Raw genomic sequence first — 23,982 nt, 5'->3', positions numbered from 1 at the left:
CCCTATCTTCACCCCCATCTTCACCCCCATCTTCACCCCCATCTTCACCCCCATCTTCCCCCTCTCTCACGGCACGCAGTTGGAGAAATTGACGAGGAATTTCTGGATACAAGTCTGGACAGACATGTCCACGTGAGACGGGCGGCCATCCTCGGCAGAGAAGCATGTCCCAAGGGTAGGCATGCGGAGCGTCGACGACGATGCACTCGGCAACTGCACTTGCACGGTTCCGTCGTAGCATCCACGAATATACCTCTACTTCGTACGGCGCATGCACAGGTAGTTGAGCTTGCCCTCGACCGGCCCAGGAGGATCCAATTACGAGCTCAAGGGCGCCTCCAGTCGGTTCCGAAGCGTGCGCGCACGACTGGCTCCGGCGCGGCGATGTGGGGATGCCGACCCCGGCCGTCAACTCCGCGATTACCGTATTCGGAAGGTCGCGGCCCGGCGGAGACGAGATGTGAGCTCTGGGATGCCACCATCCTCTTCCAGATCAGTTACCGTCCCTGCCCGTGCTCAGGCGAACCATGGCGTCCGAGGGGCCTACCGGAGGAACAAGGTTTGCTGGGAAGGGGGACCGGCATCGCGTCCTGAGCCGAAGTACGGCTTGTAAAGGTCCCATCCCTCACCATCCTCGGCGGATTCTCCCTTCCCAGGCTCCCATCCCCCCCTCCCCGCCTACCTTGCTCTCGTTTCTCGCTTGACGACGGACGGACAAGGGTGCGAGCGGCCCCGGGTTGGGTCCCCGTGTACGCTTACGCCGCGAGGCCTAGTTCAAGTATATCAATGGCCTACCCGCGTCGATGCCGCGTCCGGAGACTGGCGACGGTTGGTTGAAACCGAGTGTCAGACACTCCGCCGCTCTCCCGCCGCCCCGAGCATCCCGCAGGCACGCCGTCGTGAGCCCAGCACGTGGAATCAGCATGCGGCACGCGAGCTACCCTTGCCTGCTGGCCGCCGGCCTCGCGCGGCTGCTTCTCGTCTCGACCGCCTCGGCGACGACAAACGGCCTCCCCGCGGGCCTGCTGAAGCTGGGCGTGCCGAACCGCATCCTCCCTCCGGATGACGACTTTGTCGTGTCGGTCGACGGCGACGGCCACGACCTCGTCAAGCGCGCCAACGCCTCCAAGATTGTCGTCCACACGGGCTACTTTCAGCAGCTCATCGACCACAAGAACCCGTCGCTGGGCACCTTTACCCAGCGGTACTGGTGGAACGCCGACCACTACGCCGGGCCCGGCTCCCCCGTGGTCATGAACGCGCCCGGCGAGAACAACGGCGACGGGTATCAGGGATACACGACCAACCGCACCCTCCCCGGCCTCTTCGCCCAGGCCTCGGGCGGCGCCGCCCTCCTCCTCGAGCACCGCTACTGGGGGGGGAGCTCTCCCTTTACCAACCTCACGGCCAAGACGCTGCAGTACCTGAACCTCGAAAACTCCATCGCCGACCTCGTCTACTTTGCGAAGAACGTCGACCTCGCCTTTGATCCCACCGGCTCCTCGAGGCCCGACAAGGCGCCCTGGGTGCTCTCCGGCTGCTCGTACCCCGGCGCGCTGGCGGCCTGGACAAACGTGCTCGCGCCCGGCACCTTTTGGGCGTACCACTGCTCGAGCGCCGTCGTCGAGGTCATCTCGACCTTTTCCGAGTACTACGACCCCATCGAGGCGGCCATGCCTCGCAACTGCAGCGCCGACTTTCGAAAGGTCATCGCCCACGTCGACCGGGTGCTCAGGGACGGGCCGACGGAGAAGCGCCAGCGGCTCAAGAACCTCTTTGGGTTCGGCAACCTCACCCACGACGACGACTTTGCCTCGTCGCTCATCGGCGGGCTCGTCGGATGGCAGGGGACGCAGTTTTACACCGGCTACACGGGCCTGCACCGCATGTGCGACTACGTCGAGGTAAGTGAGCTCGCGTTCGCCGCAGGCCTGGACAAGGAAACCGCGGAGCTGACGAGAGAGCAGAACAAGTGGCCCGGCAGCAAATCGAGCACGCCCGGGGAGGAGGGGGTCGGCCTGTGCAAGGCCGTCAAGGGGTTTGCCAAGTGGTCCCGCGATGTCATGATTCCGGGCTGTAGGTGCCGCTCTGCTCCCCCGACGGAGGCCGGCTCGACTAACACGGCCTTGAGCTTGTGCGACCTACGGATACTGGAAGGACAACAACACGGTCGCCTGCTACGACTCGTACGATGAGCTGTCCCCGACCTTTACGGACACGTCCGTCAACAATACCGTGAACCGTCAGTGGATGTGGTTCCTCTGCAACGAGCCGTACGTCTGCCTTGCCCCCTCCCTCCCTCGCCGTCCACGACAAGGGCCAACAGAGACGCAGGTTCGAGTACTGGCAGGTCTGGGGCCCCGAGTCGACGTCCGGCCTCGTGTCAAGCTTCTACGTGCGCGACTACTGGCGTCGGCAGTGCGCGCTCTACTTCCCCAAGGTCGACGGCTACACGTACGGCCTCGCCAGGGGCCGCTCCGTCGGGCAGATAAACGACCTGACCGGCGGCTGGGATCACGTCGACACGACCCGGCTCATGTGGGTGGGCGGCGAGTACGACCCCTGGCGGCCGGCGACGGTCTCTGCCGACAAGAGGCCCGGCGGACCGTTGGCGAGCACAAACGAGGCTCCCGTCTGGGTCATTCCCAAGGCGGCGCACTGCAACGACCTTATTGTGCGCAACGGTGATGCGAATCCCGTCGTGGCCAAGATTATACGAGAAGAGGTGGCCAAGATGAAGGAATGGGTCGCCGAGTTTTACACTCGCAACGGACCCAAGAAGCAGAGACGGGCCTTGGAATTTACTTCATGATTGATCATGGTAGGAGTCGGCCCTGAACTTGCGGCCAGAAGGCGGAGGTGCCTGTCAAGTCGCGAGACGGATGTGTAGGAAACGTGACGAGTCTTGCATTCCAGCCCGAACAAGGTGCCCTGAAGGACAAGCCATCGCCCCCTAACCGTTGGGCCAAGCAACGGACCCCTTTTTCCAAGCCGTAACATTCCAGTCTCGACATGAGTCGGCCCAGAGAGCAAGTAACGGCAGATATTCATGCTACACTAGGGCGCTCTCGAGTCTCTATCGACTCTAGCTCGAAGGATGGAGGCTTTCCGGTCGTCCTTTTCTGCATTTTCTTGTGGTCTCGAGGAAGTCGACGAGTCTTGGCTCCCTGCACACAATGCTTGAATGTGCAAGTAGAGTCAGGGGGACAAGGTCATTGTTCACGTCATGATGTATATAATGTACAAGTGTATATGCATGATGGCTTGCCTCCCTGAGAACAATGTTTGAATGTGCAAGTACAGTCAGGGAGACAAGGTCACTGTTCACGTCATGATGTATATGATATATATATAAGTGTATATGCATGATGGCGACTGCACTGCCCGTTTGATAGACCTCTCTCTCTATATATATATATACTGTATATATCATTACTTTGTCTGCCATCGGATAGACCTCTATATATATATATTTACAAATACTGTATATGTCATTACTTTGTCTGCCATCGGATAGACCCCTCTCTCTCTATAGTTATATATATAGTATATATAAATACATATAAATATAAATAAATAAACATATAATATATATGATCGGGAAATTTTCTCGCCAGAGCCTCCTTGGCCGATACAAGTATAGTGAATCCTTCCAGGCCGTCGCGGTGATGGGACCTCGCAGGTCAGTACGGGCCATGACATTCTTGCCCCCATCACCAACCTACCCTATACCCCGTTGACCTGCCATGATGGTTCTCTGCCTCCATCGCTCAAGAGAATGACCGCGGCAACAACTGGATATTAGGAGACAAATATAAATTGATTGTCACCGCAAAATAGAATCATGAGAATTGGAACCGTACCGCTTTCTTTGTCGGCATGGACGGTGGAAAGCCTGTTCTCACTTGTCCATGGTGGGCAGGCCATGCCAGAGGGCGAGCGAGTGCAAATTTCAAGTCAACATGCGAGCAGCACAACGGGTGTGGCAGGACGACAAATGGCAAATCCCTCCATGGCCAGGAGTCACGCGTTCATGACATCACTCAGCAAAGGGCGGCGTCGTGGCACGGTCCGGCTTGCGAAGAGGACGGGAAGACGGATGTTGCCAACTCGTGCCGAGATGCGAGATGCCGTCCATGGTTTCCCGGGCAGAAGCATTCGGAGGCGGCAGACGGATCAAAGGCGGCAGACGGATCAAAGGCGGCACCCTCTGCGGGAGACGGCCGGATGGCATCGAGACCGGGCACGAGGAGATGCCGTCGACGATTTCCCAGAGCGCCACGGCGGGCATGTGCCGAAAGCAGGATTGCCTCTCCCGACGTTCCATTAAAGGTCTGCAAAACAATTACTGGTACATGCATCGCACCCGTCAGGCGCAGCCTGAAGAGAAAAGTGCCTCTGGTGATGCAAAGGTCGATCGCGCACGACCACTCGAGTCCCCCGGCGGCTCAACAGCGTCTCCGAGGCACGTCGACGACAAGAAACAGAGCAAAGAAAAGGCCCCTCCGGCGGGGCACGAAATGGCGGGGCCTAAGGCAGCAAGCAAAGCGACGAGAAGCGAGAGGGCGAATCAGGCCTCGAGGGCCTTTGCCTTTTTCTTCTGCTCGACCTTGAGCAGCAGGGCGCGGTTGATGTGCGGCAGGACACCGCCAAAGGCGATGGTGGCGCGGATGAGGGTGTCGAGCTCCTCGTCGCCTCGGATGGCCAGCTGGAGATGGCGAGGCGTGATGCGCTTAACCTTGAGATCCTTGGCGGCATTCTGCGGGACGGGTCAGGGAGGCGGCGACGAGAGGACGGGTCGAGGGTGGTTGCGGGGGGACGTACTCCTGCGAGCTCGAGGACTTCGGCCGTCAGGTACTCGAGAACGGCGGTGACGTAGACGGCAGCCTTGGCACCGACGCGCATCTTGTTCTGGGTGTTTTGCTTGAGGAAGCGCTTGACGCGGCCGCAGGGAAACTGGCGGGGGGGCAAGAGTCAGCACGGGCTCGAGAGGGCATCGAGAGGCGGGGGCGAGGGCGAGGGGGCATCGAGAGGCGAGGGCGAGAGGGCATCAAGAGGCGAGGGCGAGAGGGCATCAAGAGGCGAGGGCGAGAGGGCATCGAGAGGCGAGTGCGAGGGGGCGGCGAGTGCGAGGGGGCATCGAGAGGCTCGGGCGGAGAATCGGCGGCGACAGAGGCTCGGGCGGAGAATCGGAGGCTCGACGAGCTCGTCGGCGTCGGCGGTCGCGTCACCGGCAGGTCACCAGGCGTCGGCGACGCGTCGGACGGCGGGGCGAGGTCGGCGAGGTCGTCTCGGATGCTCGAGCGCGCGTCGCGGGGTGCGGTGCAGACGGGGAGGGACGCATCTCACCTGCAGTCCAGCGCGGGCCGAGTGGCTCTGCTGCTTCTTGTGGCCCTCGGCGCTCGTCTTGCCGCCGGAACTCTTGCCGCCGGAAGACTTTCCCTTGCCGCCGGGCATCGTGGCGGAGGCTGCTGGGCGAGGACGGAGGGTGGGCGTCGAGAAGGGTCGGAGGGAGCCGGCGGGAGCGTGCCGTGTTCGAGCTTGCTGGGCGTCGACGGGCGACGAGACGGACGGGCGACGGAGCGGACGGGCGACGAGATGGACGGGGCGACGAGATGGACGGGCGACGAGATGGACGGGCGAGACGTCGTCGGAGGTGGCACTTTGTGGTGTCGAGTCGAGGGTTCGAGGGGGTGGTGAATGGTGGTGCGGCAGAGATTTAGCTCGGGGAGGACCCAATGTTGTTGTTGTTGATCCGGCCGGGTGCGGGAACACACAGCGCAGGCGCAGCGAGCCAGGCGAGGCCGCAGCCTCTGGGCCCCCGCGTCGGCGGCCTCGACGTCCGCTGGAACGCAGCGCCCACGGCGGGGGGGCTCGGGGGGCTCGGGGGGCTCAGGGGCCTCGAGGAGGCAGCAGCGGTGCCAACCACTGAAAGTTGGGGCTAGCCGGGATCAGCACAAGGCACCCCTGACGAGAACCTCGCAGGTACCCGCGAATGAGAGGGGCGAGGCGCGGCGCCCACGTACCGCGCAGGTACTCTCAAGCGCTCCGTCGATGGCGTGCCCCTACCAGGACCACCCACACGGCGGAGCGGAAAAAGCTCAGGCCGACGGGCAGCGCCGCGGGGTCCGTCGAGGCGTGGGTACGGCGAGGCAGAGGGAGCTGCAGCGCAGCGGTCGTCGTCGACGGTGCCTCGCGGCCATCGGGTCGGGGACGGACTCGGGCGACTCGGGCTCGTCGACGCTCGAGGCAGGACGACGGTGTCGACGGCTCCCAGTGATGCGGCCCATCGGGGGAGGTCGCGGGCCCCCCAGGCGGCTCGGTGGCGAGGCCCACGACGGTCGACTCGCCCCTCGGCCACGGCAGGTGCAGCGGCTGCGAAGCGTCAGCGTCCTCGTCCGCTCGCATCGGGACGACGGTCGGTGCCCGGCGGCGAAGGGTGAGCAGCTTACCTCGCGCGAGAGCGCTTCCGGGGGTCTCGGTGGCCCGTCGGTGCGGCGAAAGGCAGACGACGACGTCGAGCAGCCATGAGGCAGCGGGCGAGGAGCGTCGACGAAGGAGGAGCGGAGGTGGCTCGGACGGGCCGTGGCTGGACAGGCCGTGGCGCGTGCTCGGTGGCTCAGCGGGGAGGCATGGACGGCGACGAGGATGCAGCTACGGCGACGAGGATGCGCATGGCGACGAGGATGCAGCTACGGCGAGGAGGATGCAGCTACGGCGAGGAGGATGCAGAGGGAGGCGCGGACCTAGAGGCTCATTCTCGGCCGAGGTTTTATTTTTCCTTCATCGGCGCGTCGCGGAGACGTTGACGGGTACGGCGACGGTAGATGTCGGTGGTGGATTATCGTGAGGGAGTGCTCGGCACGGAGGACTAGGAGCGTACGGTTTAGGTACCAGGTACCAAGCTGGGTGTACTCGGGGTACTCTGCACGGCAGGTGTAAGTAAGTGCCTTGGTAGCAGTGGGTGGGCGGCAGACACAAGTACCACGAGGTGGCTGGTTATGTACCAGGTACTAGGATGGCCGAGTGCTATACTAGGCACCTATGGCCGAGTGCTATACTAGTAGGCACCTATGGCCGAGTGCTATGCTGCTGTGCTAGGCACCTACGGCCGAGTGCTATATTACTAGGCACCTACTAGTACCTAGACAATATTGAAGTACGTGTACGGTAGGTGCGGTTGCTGCACGGCACACGGCACCTTGGACCTCGTGCATTGTCGTGAGTAAGAGTAGGTGTGGTTGTTGCATTACTACTCAAGAGTACGGCTACAGTACGGCATCTTGGACCACGTGCATTGTCGTGAGTAAGAGTAGGTGTCGCTGCTGCGCGGCACGGCATATTCAAGCACCGCTGCATCAGTACTCAAGAGCACGCTTACAGTACGGCATCTTGGATCACGTGCATTCTCGCGACGAATCATAGGCGCGGTTGCTGCACTGCAGGTAGAAATGCCGCCACAGGTACGGAGTAGAAATGCCACGACCGATACGAAGACGAAAGCACCAACGAGGCGAATACGAGCATCGGCAGGCCAAGCAGGCGACAGCACGGCGTGCTCCGTACCGCATGACTTGGCACTCGGGTCGGCATTTGCCCGAGCGGCAACGAATGCGCAGCGGGGAGTGGAATTCCGAGGTGCCGAGTCAAGGTGATTAAACGTACAGTACGTGTGCAGCCAGAGTACCTGTGTCGTTACTGGCATCGACCACGAGTACCTGCGGACGAGGTATCTGCGCGCAGCGCGTGGGCGGGCGGGTACCCGATGCCAAGTACCGGCCGTCGTGGTCGCGTCCCGCCGTGGTCGCGTCCCGCCGCAGGTCCTCGCATCCTCGTCGCGGCGAGTGCCTGACACCAGCACCTACTGCAGCACCCAGTACGCTCCGTCAATATGCTTGCCATGGACTGCACGTAGACGTCCGCCTACATGCACACGCACGCCTAGGCCCCTGGTGCAATCTGCTCGTCACGCACACGGCACCTCGTCCGCGGCCGGCATGTGCTGCGGGCACGTACAGGTACCTACGGCGACGCGGTAGGGTCGCTGGACAAAATCGACCGTCAATTTCGGAGGCGCCGCCGCGTCAAGGTGACGGACACTTTTGCCACCCACCACCTTGCTACAGTACTTGCGCACGCAGGTCGCTGGACAAAATCGACCATGCAATTTCGGAGGCGCCGCCGCGTCAAGGTGACGGACACTTTTGCCACCCACCACCTTGCTACAGTACTTGCGGAGACATCCGCCGCGCGCCGAGAGGCCCGGGGACGGAGCGTGATGGTGCTTGCCACGGCCGACGCGGGAAGCGCCGAGGCGAATCGAGGCAAAGGTGGTCCCCGGCGCGGCGGCATGAAACGGGTCCTGGCCGCCCCCGACGGTCGCATCGAGCCCACGCCGCGTGCCACTGGCGGCAGGGATGGCGGCATTGACGGAGCCGTCGTGGGATCGCCTCTTCAAGGTGTGCCTGTGCATCTGCAAGTACGGAGTGCCGGTACCGGGGTTGGTGCAGCAAGTACCTGCAACAGCAATAGGCGTAGGTGTCGGCGCCGCGCACGTGCTGTACCCATCCAGTACTCTGCAAAGGCGGTGTCGCCCGCGCGTCTGCATGTACCGGGCAAGTATTGCCATCAAGGGTTTGAACATGGCCCCGTGGACGCAGAGAAGGACAAATTATCGTGTTGCTTCTTACTAGAGCTTGATTACAACCGAGGCTTGATTACAACCAAGGCTTGATTACAACCAAGGCTTGATTACAACCAAGTACTTGTGCAAATACTCAGAGTCGTTAGGAGCACAAGGTGCCGTACGGAGTACGCCTTCACGTTCGAGCACAAGTGCGCTGTACTTCATTTGGTACAGTCACTTGACAAAAATGACGGTTCAGTTTTGGTGGCGCCACTCCTATGATTTGAATCGACATTTTTGCCACCCGGCGTACTAATTGTATACTGTTGTGCTCCGTATTTGCTCCGTAAATGCAGAGTACATAGGTACTCTACAGTACTTGTACATGTGAGTAATTAAGCACTTACTCAAGTACTGTACACGTAATCAAGTGCTTGCTTACGGAGTACAGGACCGCTTCCTTACAGTACCGCAAGTACTTGTACTGTACCCAGAGCAAGCATGCTCGTACCCATGCGTACTCATTGTCGCGGCACAGGTGATACACCCACCCAACACAAGCAAGCAAGTATTGTTGATTAATATTATTAGTGGGCTGGCAAAGGTGTCGATTCGCTTCGTAGCAATAGTGCCGCCACCAAAATTGAATCGTCCCTCTTGTCCAGTGACTGCTCCGTAAGTGTGCGAGTATTCCTCGTGCAAAACACCGCCGCCATTTGCACCTGCGCAAGGTACCTACCAGGCCTGTACTTGACCAAGTGCCTTTGCCTCCGCCTACGTCTACGCCTACTCTGCACCGTACACCTGCAAGTGCCGCCTCACCGACCTCATGTCCGCCTGCTGGTAGGCGTCGTGTCAAGGCGAGCACTTGGTACGGCACTTACAGTCCCGTGCTTGGTGAAGCCACTGTGCAGTGCTCCGTACGTGGTACGGCTACAGTGCTCCGTACTTGGTGCGGCTACGGTGCTGTACTTGCTACGGCTACAGTGCTGTACTTGGTGCGGCTACAGAGCTCCGCTACAGTGCTGTACTGAGTGCGGCTGCAGTGCTCCGTACCTGCTACGGCTACAGTGCTCCGTACTTGGTGCGGCTGCAGTGCTGAACTTGCTACGGCTACAGTGCTGTACTTGCTACGGCTGCAGTGCTGTACTTGGTGCGGCTACAGTGCTGTACTCGCTACCGCTACAGTGCTCCGTGCTTGCTACGGCCACGGCCTTCCCTGCGCTTGCTGTAGCGCTGGTACCGGTACATGCGTTGGTGCGTCGACCTGCCGTGCCTCGCGGTACCTGCCTACCGAGCGTCGGCGCAAACTGGTAGCCCGTGGGCGCTGCGGAAGCACGACCCAGCTAGGCGAGTACCTGCGCCCGTCCACCCGCCGGAGCTGACAAGCCGCCGTGGCTGCTGCTGTCGAGTACCGGTACTTGCACTCCCTGTGGCGCCGTAGCTTCACCTCCAGCCCCCCCGCCCGTGGCTGCCTGACGGCCTGAGGCTCGGGTCCCACGCGCTGGCCCGTCGGTGCCCGCCCACCCATCCTGCCACGGTGCGAGCTGCGTCGGCTCCTGTGTCTCGCGCACCGTACGTCGACTTCGTCTCCTGCCCGTCGCCACTGTGCGTCCTGGGCCGCAGTGGTGCCTCGCATGCCGCCTCCACTGTGCGTCCTGGCCCGCAGTGGTGCCTCGCACGCCGCCTCCCTTCCAGCGCCTCGCCCGTCGGCGCTCGCTTTGGGGGCGTCGTACCGTGCCCGTGCCCGCCCGGCACTGTGCGTCGGTCGCTGCACAGTGCGAGCCGGCAAAAACTGTCCAGGGTGGATTTTGGCCTGAGGCGTGGCCTGAGCGACGCGAAAGAGGGCCTTGCCCATGGGTTTTTTTTATTCCACCGCCGTCGAGCCTCTCTTCCTCTTCCCTTTCCATCTCGCTCGAGCCCAACAACCTCTCGGCAGCCGTCCTCGCCTCGCCTCCCTCCCCCCCCCCCCTCCCTCCCTCCCTCCCTTGCCGTCCGCCGAGCCTCCGACGCCGCCGACGCCGAAGACGACGGAAGCGAGGAAGAGTGCACGAGCACGACGGCGAGCGCCGCGAGATCGACCTCCACCCACCCCCCCCCCTGAGGCTCCCGAGGCGGACAGCGGTCACGCCTGAATCCGCACCCTCCTCCCTGCTCCCCCCGGCCGACCATTGGCGGACGCTGCCCCTGGCCTCGCTGCAACGCCACCACGCCGCATCCTCGCTCGACGTTTGCTGCCGTCGACCTTTCGTCTTCCTTCATCCTCCGTCTCGACTTTTCGCCCTCGCCCTCGACGACGCCGAGTGCCTCGGACCCCTCTCCTCTTGCCGCCTTTCTCGGCCCACCGTCGGGAGAGCTGTTCGACCACCTCACCTCCACCTCCCCCTCCGCCTCGGCTCGACATCGACGCGCCCCTTGTCCTCGTGCCGAGAGACGAGTCCCGTCGCCTTTGTCGCCGCCCTCGAGTCCCGTCCCTTGCTGCGTCCGTCCCCCTCGCCGCTGTCCCCCCCCCCGCAGCAGCCGACCCGTGGTGGATGCTGCCTCGTTGACCGCCTGCCCTCCGCCGTCCTCGACTCGACGACGCGGCCTCCTTCGCCCCTCGACCGGTGACGCGCTTGTCGGCCGTCGACGCCGTCCGGGTCTTTGCACGCCGAAAGCCAACCGACGACGCCCGTCCGTGGCCGGAGCAACTCCTCGTCGTCGCCGGAGCAACTCCTCGTCGTCGCCGGAGCACCTCCTCGTCGTCGCCGGAGCAACTCCTCGTCGTCGCCGGAGCACCTCCTCGTCGTCGCCGGAGCACCTCCTCGCTGTCGCCCGAGCACCTCCTCGCTATTGCCCGAGCACCTCCTCGCTGTCGCCCGAGCACCTCCTCGCTATTGCCCGAGCACCTCCTCGCTGTCGCCCCCCCCCTCCCCCAGCATGAGCCAGCACCACCACGACCTGGGCTTCATGGAGTACCCTCCGCCGCCCAATCGTTCGCCCAACCTGTCGAGGCAAAACTACGCCGCCTCGGCCGCCTTCGGTGCCGGCATGTCGCTGCCCCGTCAGGCCCAGAGACCCTTCGAGGCCCCCCTCGGCACCTCGGCCCTCTACACGACCGATCGCGTCGGCGCCGGCTTCGCCTCGCGGCCCGTCGACGCCATGTCCCCCGCCGCCGGCATGCCCGCCGGCTACATGCTGGACAACGGCCAAGCCTGGGCCTACGGCTCCGCCGCCGTCGCCACCGTCAACGGCGCCGTCCACGGCTCCAGCCGCCAGCGTAGCGTCCACCGTCGCGCCGCCCTGCCCCAGGTAACCCCCCCTCCGTCCTGCCGTCGACGGACTCGCCGAGCTGACGCCGCCCGCCCTCGCAGAACTGGACGGACCACGCCGGCATGAGCGTGCCCGCCGGCATGAGCGTGCCCGCCGCCATGCAGCAGCAGCACTTCCCCCTCAACGGCGGCCTCCGTGCCGACCAGGGCCCGTCCCACACGTCCCCCGACCTCCGCTCGACGGCCTCCGACGGCGACCAGCTCATCCCGACGGCCATCGTCATCAAGAACATACCCTTCGCCGTCCGCAAGGAGACGCTGGCGACCATCATGATGGAGATGAACCTCCCCCAGCCCTACGCCTTCAACTACCACTTCGACAACGGCGTCTTCCGCGGCCTCGCCTTTGCCAACTTCCAGTCGGCCGAGGACACGCGCGTCGTCATCGACGCCATGAACGGCATGGACGTGCACGGCCGCAAGCTGCGCGTCGAGTACAAGAAGATGCTGCCCGAGGCCGAGCGGGAGCGCATCGAGCGCGAGAAGCGCGAGAGGCGCGGCCAGCTCGAGGAGCAGCACCGAGGCCCCATGCTGCACCAGCAGAGCTCCATGCAGTCCCTCGGCGGCATGTCCCAGTCCGCCCAGCAGCGGCTGCCGGCCGGACATCTCGGTGCGCCCGCCCTCCCTCGTCCGACCCCCCCCGCCGCCTTCGCCTTGCTGACCGAGGACAGGTGACGTTGATCTCAACGACCCCCAGGCGCTCGAGTTCTACACGGAGCTCGTCATGTTCAAGCGCGACGACTCGCGCGAGATCCTCGTCTTCCCCCCCTCCATCGCCCCCGAGCACCGAAGATCGATCCACATTCTCGCCCACCACATGGGGCTCGAGCACCAGTCCATCGGCGAGGCCGACTCCCGACAGCTCACCGTGCTCAAGGGACGCCAGCCGTCGCCGACGGCCAACGTCCAGAGCGCGAGCGCCCTCGACGTGCACAAGCGCGGCCTGAGCCGCGCCGCGACCTTTGACTTCGCCGCCGACCGCGACTCGCGCGCCGCGAGCGGCGGCTACACCCACGTCGTCGGCCGTCAGGGCCCGACGCTCGAGCTCCCCGGCAGCCCCGACGGCTCCGGCATACCGAGCAACCTGCGCGCCGCCAAGAGCTTCGCCGACCTCCGCTCCTTCACCCCGAGCCCGTCGCAGGCCTCGTCGGGCTACCTCGCCGCCACCGGCGCCGGCGTGGGCGCCATGGGCCCCGCGTCGACGGCGCGCTTCGGCGACTACATGGCCGGCCACCCGGGAAGCGCCGGCACGCCCGGCCCCGGCCCCAAGTCGGACAACGGCCTCGTCGCCGGCCTCGCCGGCCTCAACCTCGGCCCGTACGACGCCAACGGCCTGCAGGGCCAGCCGCGGGCCGCCCCCGGCGCCATCGGCAGCCAGCGACCCGGCGCCGCCGGCGCAAAGGGCGCCCCCGAGCGGCAGCCCCGCGGCCCCGAGTGGACCAACGCCGGCTTCGGCACCCGAGGTCGGTCCAACGGGCACGCGCAGCGCGGCAGCGGTATGCCGGACACCCTGAACGCGGCCCACCTGGACCTTCGTGACTGACCGCTGCCAAGATTCGTCCGACGACGGTGCTCGGGTGGTCCCCGGCGCCGCCGCCGGCCCGAGGTTCCACTAGGCGAGCCGAGCTCGACGCCGCCGTCGCCGGAGGCTCGCCCGAGAGGGCCTCGGATCGAGGCGCCTGCATCTGCATTCGACGCGCCGCATTCGTTTGATGACCTGCGCCGTGGGGTGCGGGAACGTGGGCCGGACCGTCCGCCGTTCCGCACCCTCGCGCTTGGTCGCCTGCTTTATGACCAAGTTTGCTGGCGAGAGGAGCTACGGTCGCCTTTTCTTTTGGGCCGCTTCCGCATCGCCGCTTTGATGATGACGCCTACCCGATGAGAGTTATGGGAAACGGATCAGGATACAGCATTTTATTTCACGCATGGGCGACCTTTATTTTCCTTTCACGAAACATGACATTTCGCTTGCCGACGCGCAACCCTCGCCCTCCCGAACCCGCCGGACGCACCCGATGTAGCAGACCGACAAGATCACGACCCATGTGCTTGACGATTACGACGTTCTTACGACCTCACGTCTAGACAGCCGCATCGCCCTTTCGTCACGCCGCCCGGCTCGACGGCCGTCGCGGGGGTTGCCGCTTCGGCGACGGGACGAGCATATTACCTCATAATAACCCCCTGTCGGGGCGTCCGGATATGACGACGACGATGACGACGAGGGCCCGTCTCGCGGAGGCGGGCTCGCATGCAACTGTGGTGAACGCATTGGAATGATGAGAGTAGAAGCATGCTTTGCCTGTTGACGGAAGCTTGCGACGACGGAGAGAAAAAAAAAGTTGATTTTGCGCGCCCATGGTCCGGCTCGGCTCGGCTCGGCCCTGCGCTTGCCCAGTCGCTTCCGTCGGCGGCGGCGAGTTCCTGCCGGCGTTGGGCGGCATTTTGGATACGGTCGATCTGCTCCGCAGCACGGCGCGAGCGGTGGCGACAAACGAGTCATTTGCATGGAGGTTCTTGGACATGGTAGGGGGGCAGCTTGGGGACCGGGCCTGGGCGATCCGCCGAGTGCGGACGGACACCAAGCCTCGGGGATGTGGGATTCTGAGGAGGATATATGAAGGTGGAGGCTCGTGCCACGCCGTGTACAGAAACCCTTCTTTGCGTGTGAAGAAATACAGTGTCATTTTCCTCCATGATAGGCATTGGCGCGTGAATCGCAGCTCGTTGCATTCGCATGGCATTCAAACCGCGTGCCAGGCCTTGGACATGAATATAGTGTCATTTCCTCCATGGAAGGCTTTGTAGCGTGAAGCGCCGCTGGTTGTATTCGTATGGCATTGAAACCGCGTGTCACGGTTTGGAGGAGGAAACAACGGTTTGGAGGAGGAAACAACGGTTTGGAGGAGGAAACATCCGCCGCATTTTCTCATCCTGCCCTCGAGCCTTGGAACGAAATGGCTCGGTAAAGAATTCGACGAGGCAAGCAGGGTCATTGATGGGCGTGCTGATTGCACATTCCCCTTTGATATTCGTGCCACGCCGTGTACAGAAACCCTTCTTTGCGTGTGCAGAATCGTAATGTCATTTCCTCTCTCGTAGGCTTTGGCGCAGGAAGCGCGGCTCGTTGCATTTATATGGCATTTCCATCCGCGTGTCATGCCTTGGAGTCGGTAACTAGGGCCACATCTTTGTATCTTGCCCTCGAGCCATGGAACGAAACGACTTGGGATGGCTGTCGACGAGGCAAGCAGGGTCATTGATGCGCGTGCTGATTGCACACTCCCTTTGATAATTTGTGCCATGCTTAGTACAGAAACCCTTCCTTGCGTGTGTAGCATTTCGGTGTCATTTGCTCTCTCGTAGGCTTTGGCGCAGGAAGAGCAGCTCGTTGCATTCACATGGCATTTCCATCCGCGTGTCGTGCCTTGGAGGAGGTAACTAGGGTCTCATCTTTGTATCTTGCCCTCGAGCCATGGAATGAAACGGCTTGGGATGGTTGTCGACGAGGCAACCAGGCATATCTTATCGATGCGCGTGCTGAACGTACATTTCCCTTTGATATTCGTACCACGCCGTGTGCAGACCCTTCTTTGCGTGTGCAGGATTATAGTGTTGTTTCCTCTCGCGTAGGCTTTGGCGCAGGAAGCGCAGCCGGTTTCATTCGCATGGCATTCCATCCGCGTGTCACGCCTCGGAGGAGGAAACTTGGTTCCCCCTTGATATTTCGTCTCGTCCGTGGCATGGTGTTTGTGCTGAAACGGCATGGAGTCGGATTGAGTTCGGCTGACGTCGTAGCCTCGCACGTGGAGCAGTCTTGCCAACGCTCATCCTCGGCGCGTGGTAGCCAGCCAGCAGCGGCCAAGCCCCGGTACCGCGCACGATATACTTGGCATCAAACAAGAAGCCTGATGCGTTCTGGCCGCTTGACGGCTTGAACATCCCGCGGCTCGCTGTCGGGGCCATTGACCAACGAGTGCTGTTGATGCACGAGGCCTGGCCTAGGCATCAGGCTTGGTAAAGGCAGTACCCAGCACCTCGTTCATCCAAGTACCAACGCGCGTTGCGTCACCATCTCCGAGGCCAGCCTGAGCCAGCTGATGCACCCAGTCGCCAACGTCGTGGAGCGAAAGTTGGGCCAGCGACGCCGTGTCGACCTCGGCTCCTTCGATGCCAAAGTCTTCGAGCACGCCGTGGCGGGCGTCGAAATGAATCTTGAGCTGGGCACGTCAGCAGGCCATCGGCAACGGCAAAAGGGACACACCGACGTCAAAGGGTGGCAGAGGCCGCCGCCGGGGGCTCTCCGACGGATGAGTGTCAAAGGTGAATCGCGGGGTTTGCCCGTACGTCCAACTCCTCGACCGCAGTTCGTCATATCCGGCCCTGATCTTGTCGACGGCCAAGGCGTCGTCGTCAAACTCGGCTCGCAGATCGACATGTCCGTGCATCTTGACGAACTCGTCGAGAAGGGCGTGGCGAAAGGGTTCGTTGTCGAGATCCAGATTGCACACCGGACTCCTCACGCTCTCGACGCCACGAGCCTTGATGAACGGTTCGGCGGGGGACCGCAGCATGGCGGAGATGCTGGACAGGTTGGGGCTCCGCAGCAGGCACGTTCCGTGGTGGAGGGAGCGTAGGCGTGTGAGCTTATACGCCGAGCCGGAGACCTTGAAGGTGCTCGCGGGCACCTGTGCCGAGTCGAGATCGATGACGATGTCGTGTCGCTCGTTGACGCGGGTGGCCGGTCGACCGAGCGATCTCAACGCACGGACAACCATCTCGGCATGCTTGTCCCGATCAAAGGCAGCGGGCGGACATATGACGCTAAAGTTGACGTTGCCCGCGTCGTGGAAGACGGTTCCGCCACCGGACCGGCGGCGGACGAGCTGCACAGGCCCATCCGTCCAGGACGTGCCGGCAGGCCTCTGGGCAATGCGGGCGAGGCGCGGCAGGTTGACCTCGAGCCAGGGATTCTGGTTGCGGCCGACGACGACGCAAGGCGCGTTGACGTAGAGCAGGAGCACCGTGGACTCGGGGGGCGTGACCTGGAGGAGGTGATGCTCGACCGAGAGGTTGAGGAGGGGATCTCGCGACCGCGAGACGTAGACCTGGGTTCGGTTGCCGTCGTGAGAGGCGGCGTCGGTGGAGAAGCGGCTTCGACGGCTCGGGAGGAGGCGTGAGGGGAGAGAGAGCGGCGAGATGGCAGTCTTGCGTGTCGACGGCCTGCCATGGCGGGCCAGGCGGTGCATCGGAAGCCGAGAGGACGCGGGAGACGAGACGATGCGGGACTGCTTGGGACGCTACGAGCAAGACATCGGGTCGTCACTCGGTCGTGCTGCGAGCTCGGCTGGGAGGAGCCCCTGGGAGGGGGGACGAGGAGCGGTGATGTTGGACGACGGGAGGAGTGGCGTTGGATGGCAATTTGGCATCTCGACGATGGACACCTGAGGCAAATGTCGGCAGTAAAGCAAGTAGAGCTTCACCACGGGATTTTGGTTTCTCCACGCCGACGGGCAAGTTTTCCACGGCGGGCGTGCGCTACAGCCTACAACTAACTACAGCGCGGCACAACTGTTTAGCTACAGCACAACACTAGAGCCTGCATCACAGCACTACAGCCTTCAGCACCGCACTACGGCCTTCAGCACAGTACTACAGCCTCCTTCAGCACAGCACTACGGCTGCGGCACAGCACTACGGCTGCAGCACAGCACTCACTACAGCAGCCTCCTTCAGCACAGCACTACGGCTGCACCACAGCACTAAGGCTGCGCACGGCACTCACTACGGGCTGCAGCACAGCACTACAGCCTTCAGCACAGCACTACAGCCTTCAGCACAGCACTCAGCACAGCACTCAGCACAGCACTCAACACAGCACTCAACACAGCACTCAACACAGCACTCAGCACAGCACTACGGCCTACGGCACAGCACAACTTGCCACGGTGCGGCACAACAGGCCACGGCATAGGCTAGTGCGGCATAGCACCACTTGCGCAGTCTACTGCAGAGCACCACGCCTACAGCACGGCACCCTACGGCAGCATTGGTGGCTACTTGCAGACTGCAACGTCGTGATTTTCATTGGCGAACATCTCAAGCTTAGGGTAAACACAAGGCAATTCCTGGACAATCACACAAGGCGACGGCACGGAGTGCTGGATTTGTTGGTGACTCGATGAGCTGAATAAGAGGGGTTCCTCACAATCTACAGCGCAAGGGAATGGCACAACTATCTTTGTCCTTTGCAGAGGCGCAGTGGGAAGATGACTGAGCAAGAAAAATAGCACGACCATATCCACATGGCTTTAAAATTCCCCATCAGCCAGTTCAGCAGATGACTCGGATCAGTCGTCCGTCCCGTCCAAAGTGGCCGTTTGCAAGTGTGCTCCGTATAACTGCATGCAAGCCATGCAACTGTGTGTAGCATGTCACGTGTGTGGGCACGCCTAGGTGTGCACCTGCGGCGCCAGTGGTCAAGGTGGTAGCGATCTGATTAGTAAGAAATTCACAACCCTCCTTGGCGTCATAACTGCTCGTACTCTACATAAGTACTTCGTTGTACTTGCAAGTAACGCTGTACGTACTTAGGTGAGTAAGTATACATTTAATACGGTGCACTGTACGGAGTACTCGGTACATGCACTCGTAAATTACTGTGCAAATGCCGAGCGCAAGTACCGAGTACTCCGTACAGTATGAATACTAGTACTGCTGCCGAGTACTGCTACCAAGCTCTTGTACTCCGTACGGAGGACATGTCCCCGCACATGGACGTGCCATGTGCAGAGTGCAAGCAGTTTATACTGTGCAGCGTAGGAGCAAAAGCCGGCCATCGTTACAGCGATTGCGGCGAGCCTGAGCACTCCTTCGGCGGGCCGTCCCCGCTGCGACCAGCAGGGTCTACAGCACAGAGTTCTCCGTACTTGCACTGTGCAACAATTCCTGCCACGGCGAGATCGGAGCAGGATGTTCCGCCAAGCAAAGCACGACACCAAGATAAAGGCATCTCCGATTCATCATCGACTTCCACCCGTCCTCATCCGCACCCGCCAACCATCAACACCACCATCACCCACCGCCGTCGCCGCCGCCGCCGCCATGTCCACCTTTGGATACTATTTCCGGGTCACGACGTACGTTGCCCGTCGGCCCTCCGTCGCCCGTCGGCCCTCCGTCGCCCCCATCCTGCCTCCCGTCGCCCCCATCCTCCCCCCCGGTCGACGAGGCAAGGCTCGAAACCCATGCTCGAGAGCTCGCTGACGACGTTCCGCAGCGCCGGCGAGTCGCACGGCAAGTCCGTCTCGTGCATAATAGAGAATTGTCCGGCCAAGCTCGCGCTCAGCGAGTCGGACATCCAGCCGCAGCTTGACCGGCGGCGTCCGGGACAGTCGAACATCACGACGCCGCGCAAGGAAACGGACGAGGTGACGATCCATTCCGGCACCGAGAACGGCATCACCCTCGGCACGCCCATCCTCCTCACCGTTCCCAACAAGGACCATCGGCCCGGCGACTACGTCGACCCCGTCCTCGACCTCTACCCGCGTCCGAGCCACGCCGACTGGACGTACCTCGAAAAGTACGGCGTCAAGGCGTCGTCGGGCGGCGGCCGGAGCAGCGCCAGGGAGACCATCGCCCGCGTCGCCGCCGGCGCCGTCGCCGAGAAGTGGCTCCGCATCAAGTACGGCGTCGAGATCGTCGCCTTTGTCACCTCGGTCGGCGACATCGACCTCTTCGACGGCGCCGAAGCCATGAGCGCCGACCAGCGCTTCCTCGACCTCGCCGACTCCATCACGCGCGAGCAAGTTGACAAATTCCTGCCCGTCCGCTGCCCCGACGAAGCAATGTCGAGCCGCATGAAGGAGCGCATCGAGGAGCTGAAGGCCGCCAACGACAGCACCGGCGGCACCGTCACCTGCGTCATCCGCAACGCCCCCTCGGGACTCGGCGAGCCCTGCTTCGACAAGCTGCAGGCGACGCTCGGCCACGCCATGCTCAGCATCCCCGCCGTCAAGGCCTTTGAGCTCGGCTCCGGATTCGCCGGCGCCCGCATGACGGGCAGCAGCCACAACGACCCCTTTGTCGCCGCCGGCCTCGACCAGGCCGCGCTCGACGCCGCCGGCGCCAAGATGGGCATCCCGCCCTCGAAGCTGCATACCAAGACGAACAACTCGGGCGGCATCCAGGGCGGCATCTCCAACGGCATGCCCATCTTCTTCCGCGTCGCCTTCAAGCCCCCCGCCACCATCAGCCAGGATCAGACGACGGCCCAGTACGACGCCGAGGCCGAGGGTGTCCTCACCACCAAAGGCCGCCACGACCCCTGCGTCGTCCCCCGCGCGGTGCCCATCGTCGAGGCCATGGCCGCCTTGGCCATTGCCGACGCCGCCATGGCTCAGCACGCCCGCCATATGAGTCGCCACTGAAGACGAACCCGCCGCCGAGGTTCGTGCTCGCGTACGTGCCGGCACTCGTTTGCTTTACTCTGTTCCCGGGCGCCATGTTGGAATCGATAGATTTTCTCTGTAAAAATTCTACACCTTGCCTTGACCTTTTCCTGGCGAAGAGGGCAAGCGAGATGGAGCGTGTCCGATCTTCGCCCCTGTCCGTGCCTGCGGGAGTATCCTGCCTGCCTTGCTCATCGACACGCACCGTGACTCGTGCATCACGGAATCGCCGCGCCCATGCAGGACCCGACTTGGATTCGGACGCCTTGGATTCGGACGCCTTGGCAGCAGTCATCGTTTGGCCGCCCGTCGCTCTGCCAAGTCGCTCGTTCGAGAGCGGCATCGTCGTGACCTCGAGCCATATGCGCGCTCACCGCCATGCCCGTCGCGGGGAAAGCCGACGAGCAAGAATCAAAGCATCCATAATCGTCACAAAGTACACAGTCATGAGCGCATCGCGGCCGTAACACATATCTCCCCTTCCCGAAAGCCGGCGTCATGCGATGAGAAACGAACGCGTCCTGACATCTCGTCCTGCTGCGCAAAGCCCAACGCCACGCCGTGCCACGAGACTGGACAGGGAAATGGAAAGCAAGGGAAAAGGAGCAAGCGGGCCGGTCGTGCCCATGCTCGTCGTTTGTGGATCAACCACGTCATTTCACGCCGCGGCTGCCGTGTCGTGAGGTTCGCCATCCGCTCACGAGATGGCACCCGGTCGGGAAGCGTCGAGAGGCGTCAACCGCCGGCGCCCGGATGGGCCGACGCCACCTGGCCGTCCATGTTGTAATTCTCCAGCATGCCCAGCACGTCGCTGGGGATGAAGTCGATCCAGGCCCCCGTCATCAGCTGCGGCTGGCGGCCGATGACGCTGATGTCAATGTCCCGGCTGTCAAAGGTGATGGCGCTCATGTTGCTCGCGCCAAAGGCCCACGGCGGCTGGCTCGGCATGGGCATGCCGTGGTTGAAGTACAGGTTCTGCAGAGCGGCGCCGCACGGCGCGGCGCTCGCGAGGCGACCGACCTCGTCGGCGTCGGCCATGGCGCTCACCGGGGGCGCGCCGTAGGCCTCGAAGCCGCCGAGCGGGCCCCCCGACGAGGCAAACGACGGGGCCATGAGCATCTTGGGCCGGCCGTCCTCGTCGGCGGCCACGCCGTCGTACGCCTCCGACGGCGGCTGCGGCTGGGCGGCGAGGTAGGGCAGGTTCAGCGGGCCGAGGGGCCTCGGCAGCAAGGGCGAATGGCGGACCGACGACATGCTCGTCTGCGGCAGGGCCGGAGGGTAGATGGCGACGGGCTCGGCCGGCAGGCTCTGCCGGATCGGGTCGTAGACCATGATGCCGGGCGGCGTGGCGACCTGCGACGGCAAGGCCTGCACCGCCTGCGGCTGCTGCCGGGTCGGCATCACGGTGCCGTTGCGCCTCGTGTACATGAGCGTGAGGCTCGAGTTGGGCGAGTCGGCCGAGCCGGCGAGGCTCCAGGCGATGGGCGGCGCGCCGTCCATCTTCGGCGAGGCCCGGCGGAGCTCCTCGGCGATGGTCGGCCCTAGCAGGGGGATGATGGTGCTCTCGTACTCCTCCGACGTGTACGTCTCGCAGTCCCAGATGCCCTTGGACTTTTGGTCGAGGGCCGTGAGGATGTACTTGACGCCGCCCCAGTGGCTCTCGAGCACCTGCAGCGAGCTGTAGCACATTTGGTAGTTTTGGCTCGCCGCCGAGGCGAGGAGGGAGTGCTTCGACGTCTTCGGGCTCGTCGTCGTCGTCGTCGTCGTCGTCGGCGGCGGCGGCGGCGGCGACGGGCCCGGCGACGGCCCGACCGAGGCGGCGGCGCTCGACTCCATCAAGAAGGCGCAGGCGGCTATGTAGATGGGCTGGCTCGAGAAGGGGTTGCCGATGAAGCTCTTGGGGTCGATGAGGTCAGCAAAGGCGAGGATGTCGCATATTGTCTTGGCGCTGCTCATGCTGAGCTCGCGGCTGTCGGACAGGAGTTGCAGCTCGGTGCGGAGGGCGCCAAAGGGCGTCAGCAGCGTCGGCTGGTGCAGGATGATGAGGAGGGCGTGGAACCAGAAGTGGAGGAGGATAAAGGTGGTGCCGTGGCCGGCGCCGAGGTAGGCCTTGAAGTTGCCGACGTTGAACTGCAGGCGAAAGTCCCAGCTCTTGTACATGCGCGTCAGGCGGTGCTCCATCTCGGACAGCTTGGACCACGTCTCGCGCGTGAGGTCGTGGATGTCGTGGATGTTGTTGAGCATGTCCGAGACCTGGCCGTAGAGGTGGATGATGCGGAGAAAGACGGGGAAGAGGGCGGGCCACTTGGTGACGGGGTCGAGCGAGTAGGGCGGCAGGGACAGCTCAAAGTCGTCCTCGCGGAGGGTGACGGGGCGGCCGGTGCCGGAGGAGATGACGCGGTCGAGGACGAAGACGGCCCAGAAGGTGTCGATGCGCTCCTGCTCGACCTCGCGCTGCTCCTCGAGGGTCAGGGCGGCGCCGACGAGGCCGTGCTTGGCCTCGCCGGCGGCGTCGGACTCGCCGGCGACGCGGGGCAGGTGGCGCGTGTACCAGGGGTCCTTCTGGCCCTGGTAGCGGATGCCGACGCGCTTCTGCAGGCCGAGGTCGACGGCCATGCGGATGGCGAGGCCGAGGTACATCCAGAGGGCGCTGTCCTGGTTGGCGCCGAAGCCCTCGTAGGCCATGAGGAGGCAGGCCTGGACGGCGCCGACCGAGGGGCAGGGGAAGGTGTCGACGGTGGCGTGGCGGGCGCGCGAGGCAAAGGTCTGGCCCCTCTCGGCCGTCGGCAGCTTGTCGTGGCCGGCCGTCAGGGCCGGCGCGTCGGAGAAGCGGGCGGCGAGGGCGCAGACGGCGTCGACGAGGATGGGCTCGACGCGCTTCTCGGCGACGAGGCGGAGGAACCTCGAGCGCTTGAGGAAGGGGTAGTTGCAGCCGAGGTGGAGGAAGAAGGTCTTGACGAGGCTCATGATGAGGGGGTGGACGGGGCCGGGGCCGACGGGGTCGTAGGCCGGCAGGTCCTCGAGGGTGACGTCGCTCGCGGCGGCGCAACTCGGCGTCGACGGCGGCGAGGCGGCCGAGGTCTCGAGGCCCGCGGAGAGGCGGCCGCCGCTGACGGAGACGACCATCTGCTTGAAGCCGGGAACGATGGCGGTGGGGCCAAAGTATCGAAAGTAGGGGATGCGGCTGTGGATGCGGTGGATGCGGCGGAGCGTCGGCGAGCGGAGCGTCGGCGAGCGGACCGTCTCGTCGACGTCGGAGGCGGCACGGGGCGCAGGGCGAGCATCGGGCGGCGGCGCCGACGGGCGGCCATCGACGACGGTCTCGTACATGGCGGCGGCGGCGGCGGCGGCGTGAGGTCGAGCGGGCGTCGGCTCGAAGCGAGGAGCCGACGCGGGCGCGTGGCGAGGCCCAGGCGTGGGAATCCGGGGGGCGCCGTCGTCATCCTCCTGCTTGATGTCGCTCGCGGCGACGACGACGCCGTCCTTTTTTGTTTCCTCGGGATATCCCTGACATCGCTGGCCGTGCTTGGTGCAGGTCGAGCAGACGGGCCGCTCGCCGGCGCATCTCGTCTTTCGCCGTCGACACGTCAGA

The 23,982-nt window shown here is 63.5% G+C and overlaps 6 protein-coding genes and 1 pseudogene across 6 annotated transcripts; 3 read left to right on the top strand and 4 right to left on the bottom strand.

Annotated features, from left to right (window-relative positions):
• Positions 1 to 923: 923 nt before the first annotated feature.
• DCS_08209 (serine peptidase) lies at positions 924 to 2,812 on the top strand (the record flags this gene model as incomplete). The annotated part of the gene is made up of 3 exons (XM_040805487.1): positions 924 to 2,076; positions 2,132 to 2,273; positions 2,335 to 2,812. The coding sequence occupies 3 exons, from the start codon at positions 924 to 926 to the stop codon at positions 2,810 to 2,812; spliced, it is 1,773 nt and encodes a 590-aa protein (XP_040655591.1).
• A 1,758-nt stretch (positions 2,813 to 4,570) lies between these two features.
• On the bottom strand, positions 4,571 to 6,676 carry DCS_08208 (Histone H2A; the record flags this gene model as incomplete). Its single annotated transcript, XM_040805486.1, has 6 exons — positions 4,571 to 4,759; positions 4,825 to 4,956; positions 5,350 to 5,845; positions 6,027 to 6,375; positions 6,453 to 6,589; positions 6,645 to 6,676. 6 exons carry the CDS (start codon positions 6,674 to 6,676, stop codon positions 4,571 to 4,573), a joined length of 1,335 nt encoding a protein of 444 aa, XP_040655590.1.
• A 1,542-nt stretch (positions 6,677 to 8,218) lies between these two features.
• On the bottom strand, positions 8,219 to 8,644 carry DCS_08207 (annotated as a pseudogene).
• Positions 8,645 to 11,545: 2,901 nt separating this feature from the next.
• Positions 11,546 to 13,480, top strand: DCS_08206 (R3H domain protein; the record flags this gene model as incomplete). Its single annotated transcript, XM_040805485.1, has 3 exons — positions 11,546 to 11,917; positions 11,980 to 12,547; positions 12,609 to 13,480. The coding sequence occupies 3 exons, from the start codon at positions 11,546 to 11,548 to the stop codon at positions 13,478 to 13,480; spliced, it is 1,812 nt and encodes a 603-aa protein (XP_040655589.1).
• A 2,458-nt stretch (positions 13,481 to 15,938) lies between these two features.
• DCS_08205 (uncharacterized protein) lies at positions 15,939 to 17,186 on the bottom strand (the record flags this gene model as incomplete). Its single annotated transcript, XM_040805484.1, has 2 exons — positions 15,939 to 16,157; positions 16,206 to 17,186. The coding sequence occupies 2 exons, from the start codon at positions 17,184 to 17,186 to the stop codon at positions 15,939 to 15,941; spliced, it is 1,200 nt and encodes a 399-aa protein (XP_040655588.1).
• A 1,723-nt stretch (positions 17,187 to 18,909) lies between these two features.
• On the top strand, positions 18,910 to 20,369 carry DCS_08204 (uncharacterized protein; the record flags this gene model as incomplete). The annotated part of the gene is made up of 2 exons (XM_040805483.1): positions 18,910 to 19,076; positions 19,217 to 20,369. 2 exons carry the CDS (start codon positions 18,910 to 18,912, stop codon positions 20,367 to 20,369), a joined length of 1,320 nt encoding a protein of 439 aa, XP_040655587.1.
• A 756-nt stretch (positions 20,370 to 21,125) lies between these two features.
• DCS_08203 (uncharacterized protein) lies at positions 21,126 to 22,079 on the bottom strand (the record flags this gene model as incomplete). Its single annotated transcript, XM_040805482.1, has 1 exon — positions 21,126 to 22,079. One exon carries the CDS (start codon positions 22,077 to 22,079, stop codon positions 21,126 to 21,128), a length of 954 nt encoding a protein of 317 aa, XP_040655586.1.
• Between the last annotated feature and the right edge of the window lie 1,903 nt (positions 22,080 to 23,982).

This window comes from Drechmeria coniospora, chromosome 03 (genome assembly GCF_001625195.1).
Source record: "Drechmeria coniospora strain ARSEF 6962 chromosome 03, whole genome shotgun sequence".
Classification (NCBI taxonomy): Eukaryota; Fungi; Ascomycota; class Sordariomycetes; order Hypocreales; family Ophiocordycipitaceae; genus Drechmeria; species Drechmeria coniospora.
The sequence above is the reverse complement of the archived record's forward strand: the minus strand, read 5'-3'. Positions and strand labels throughout refer to the sequence as shown.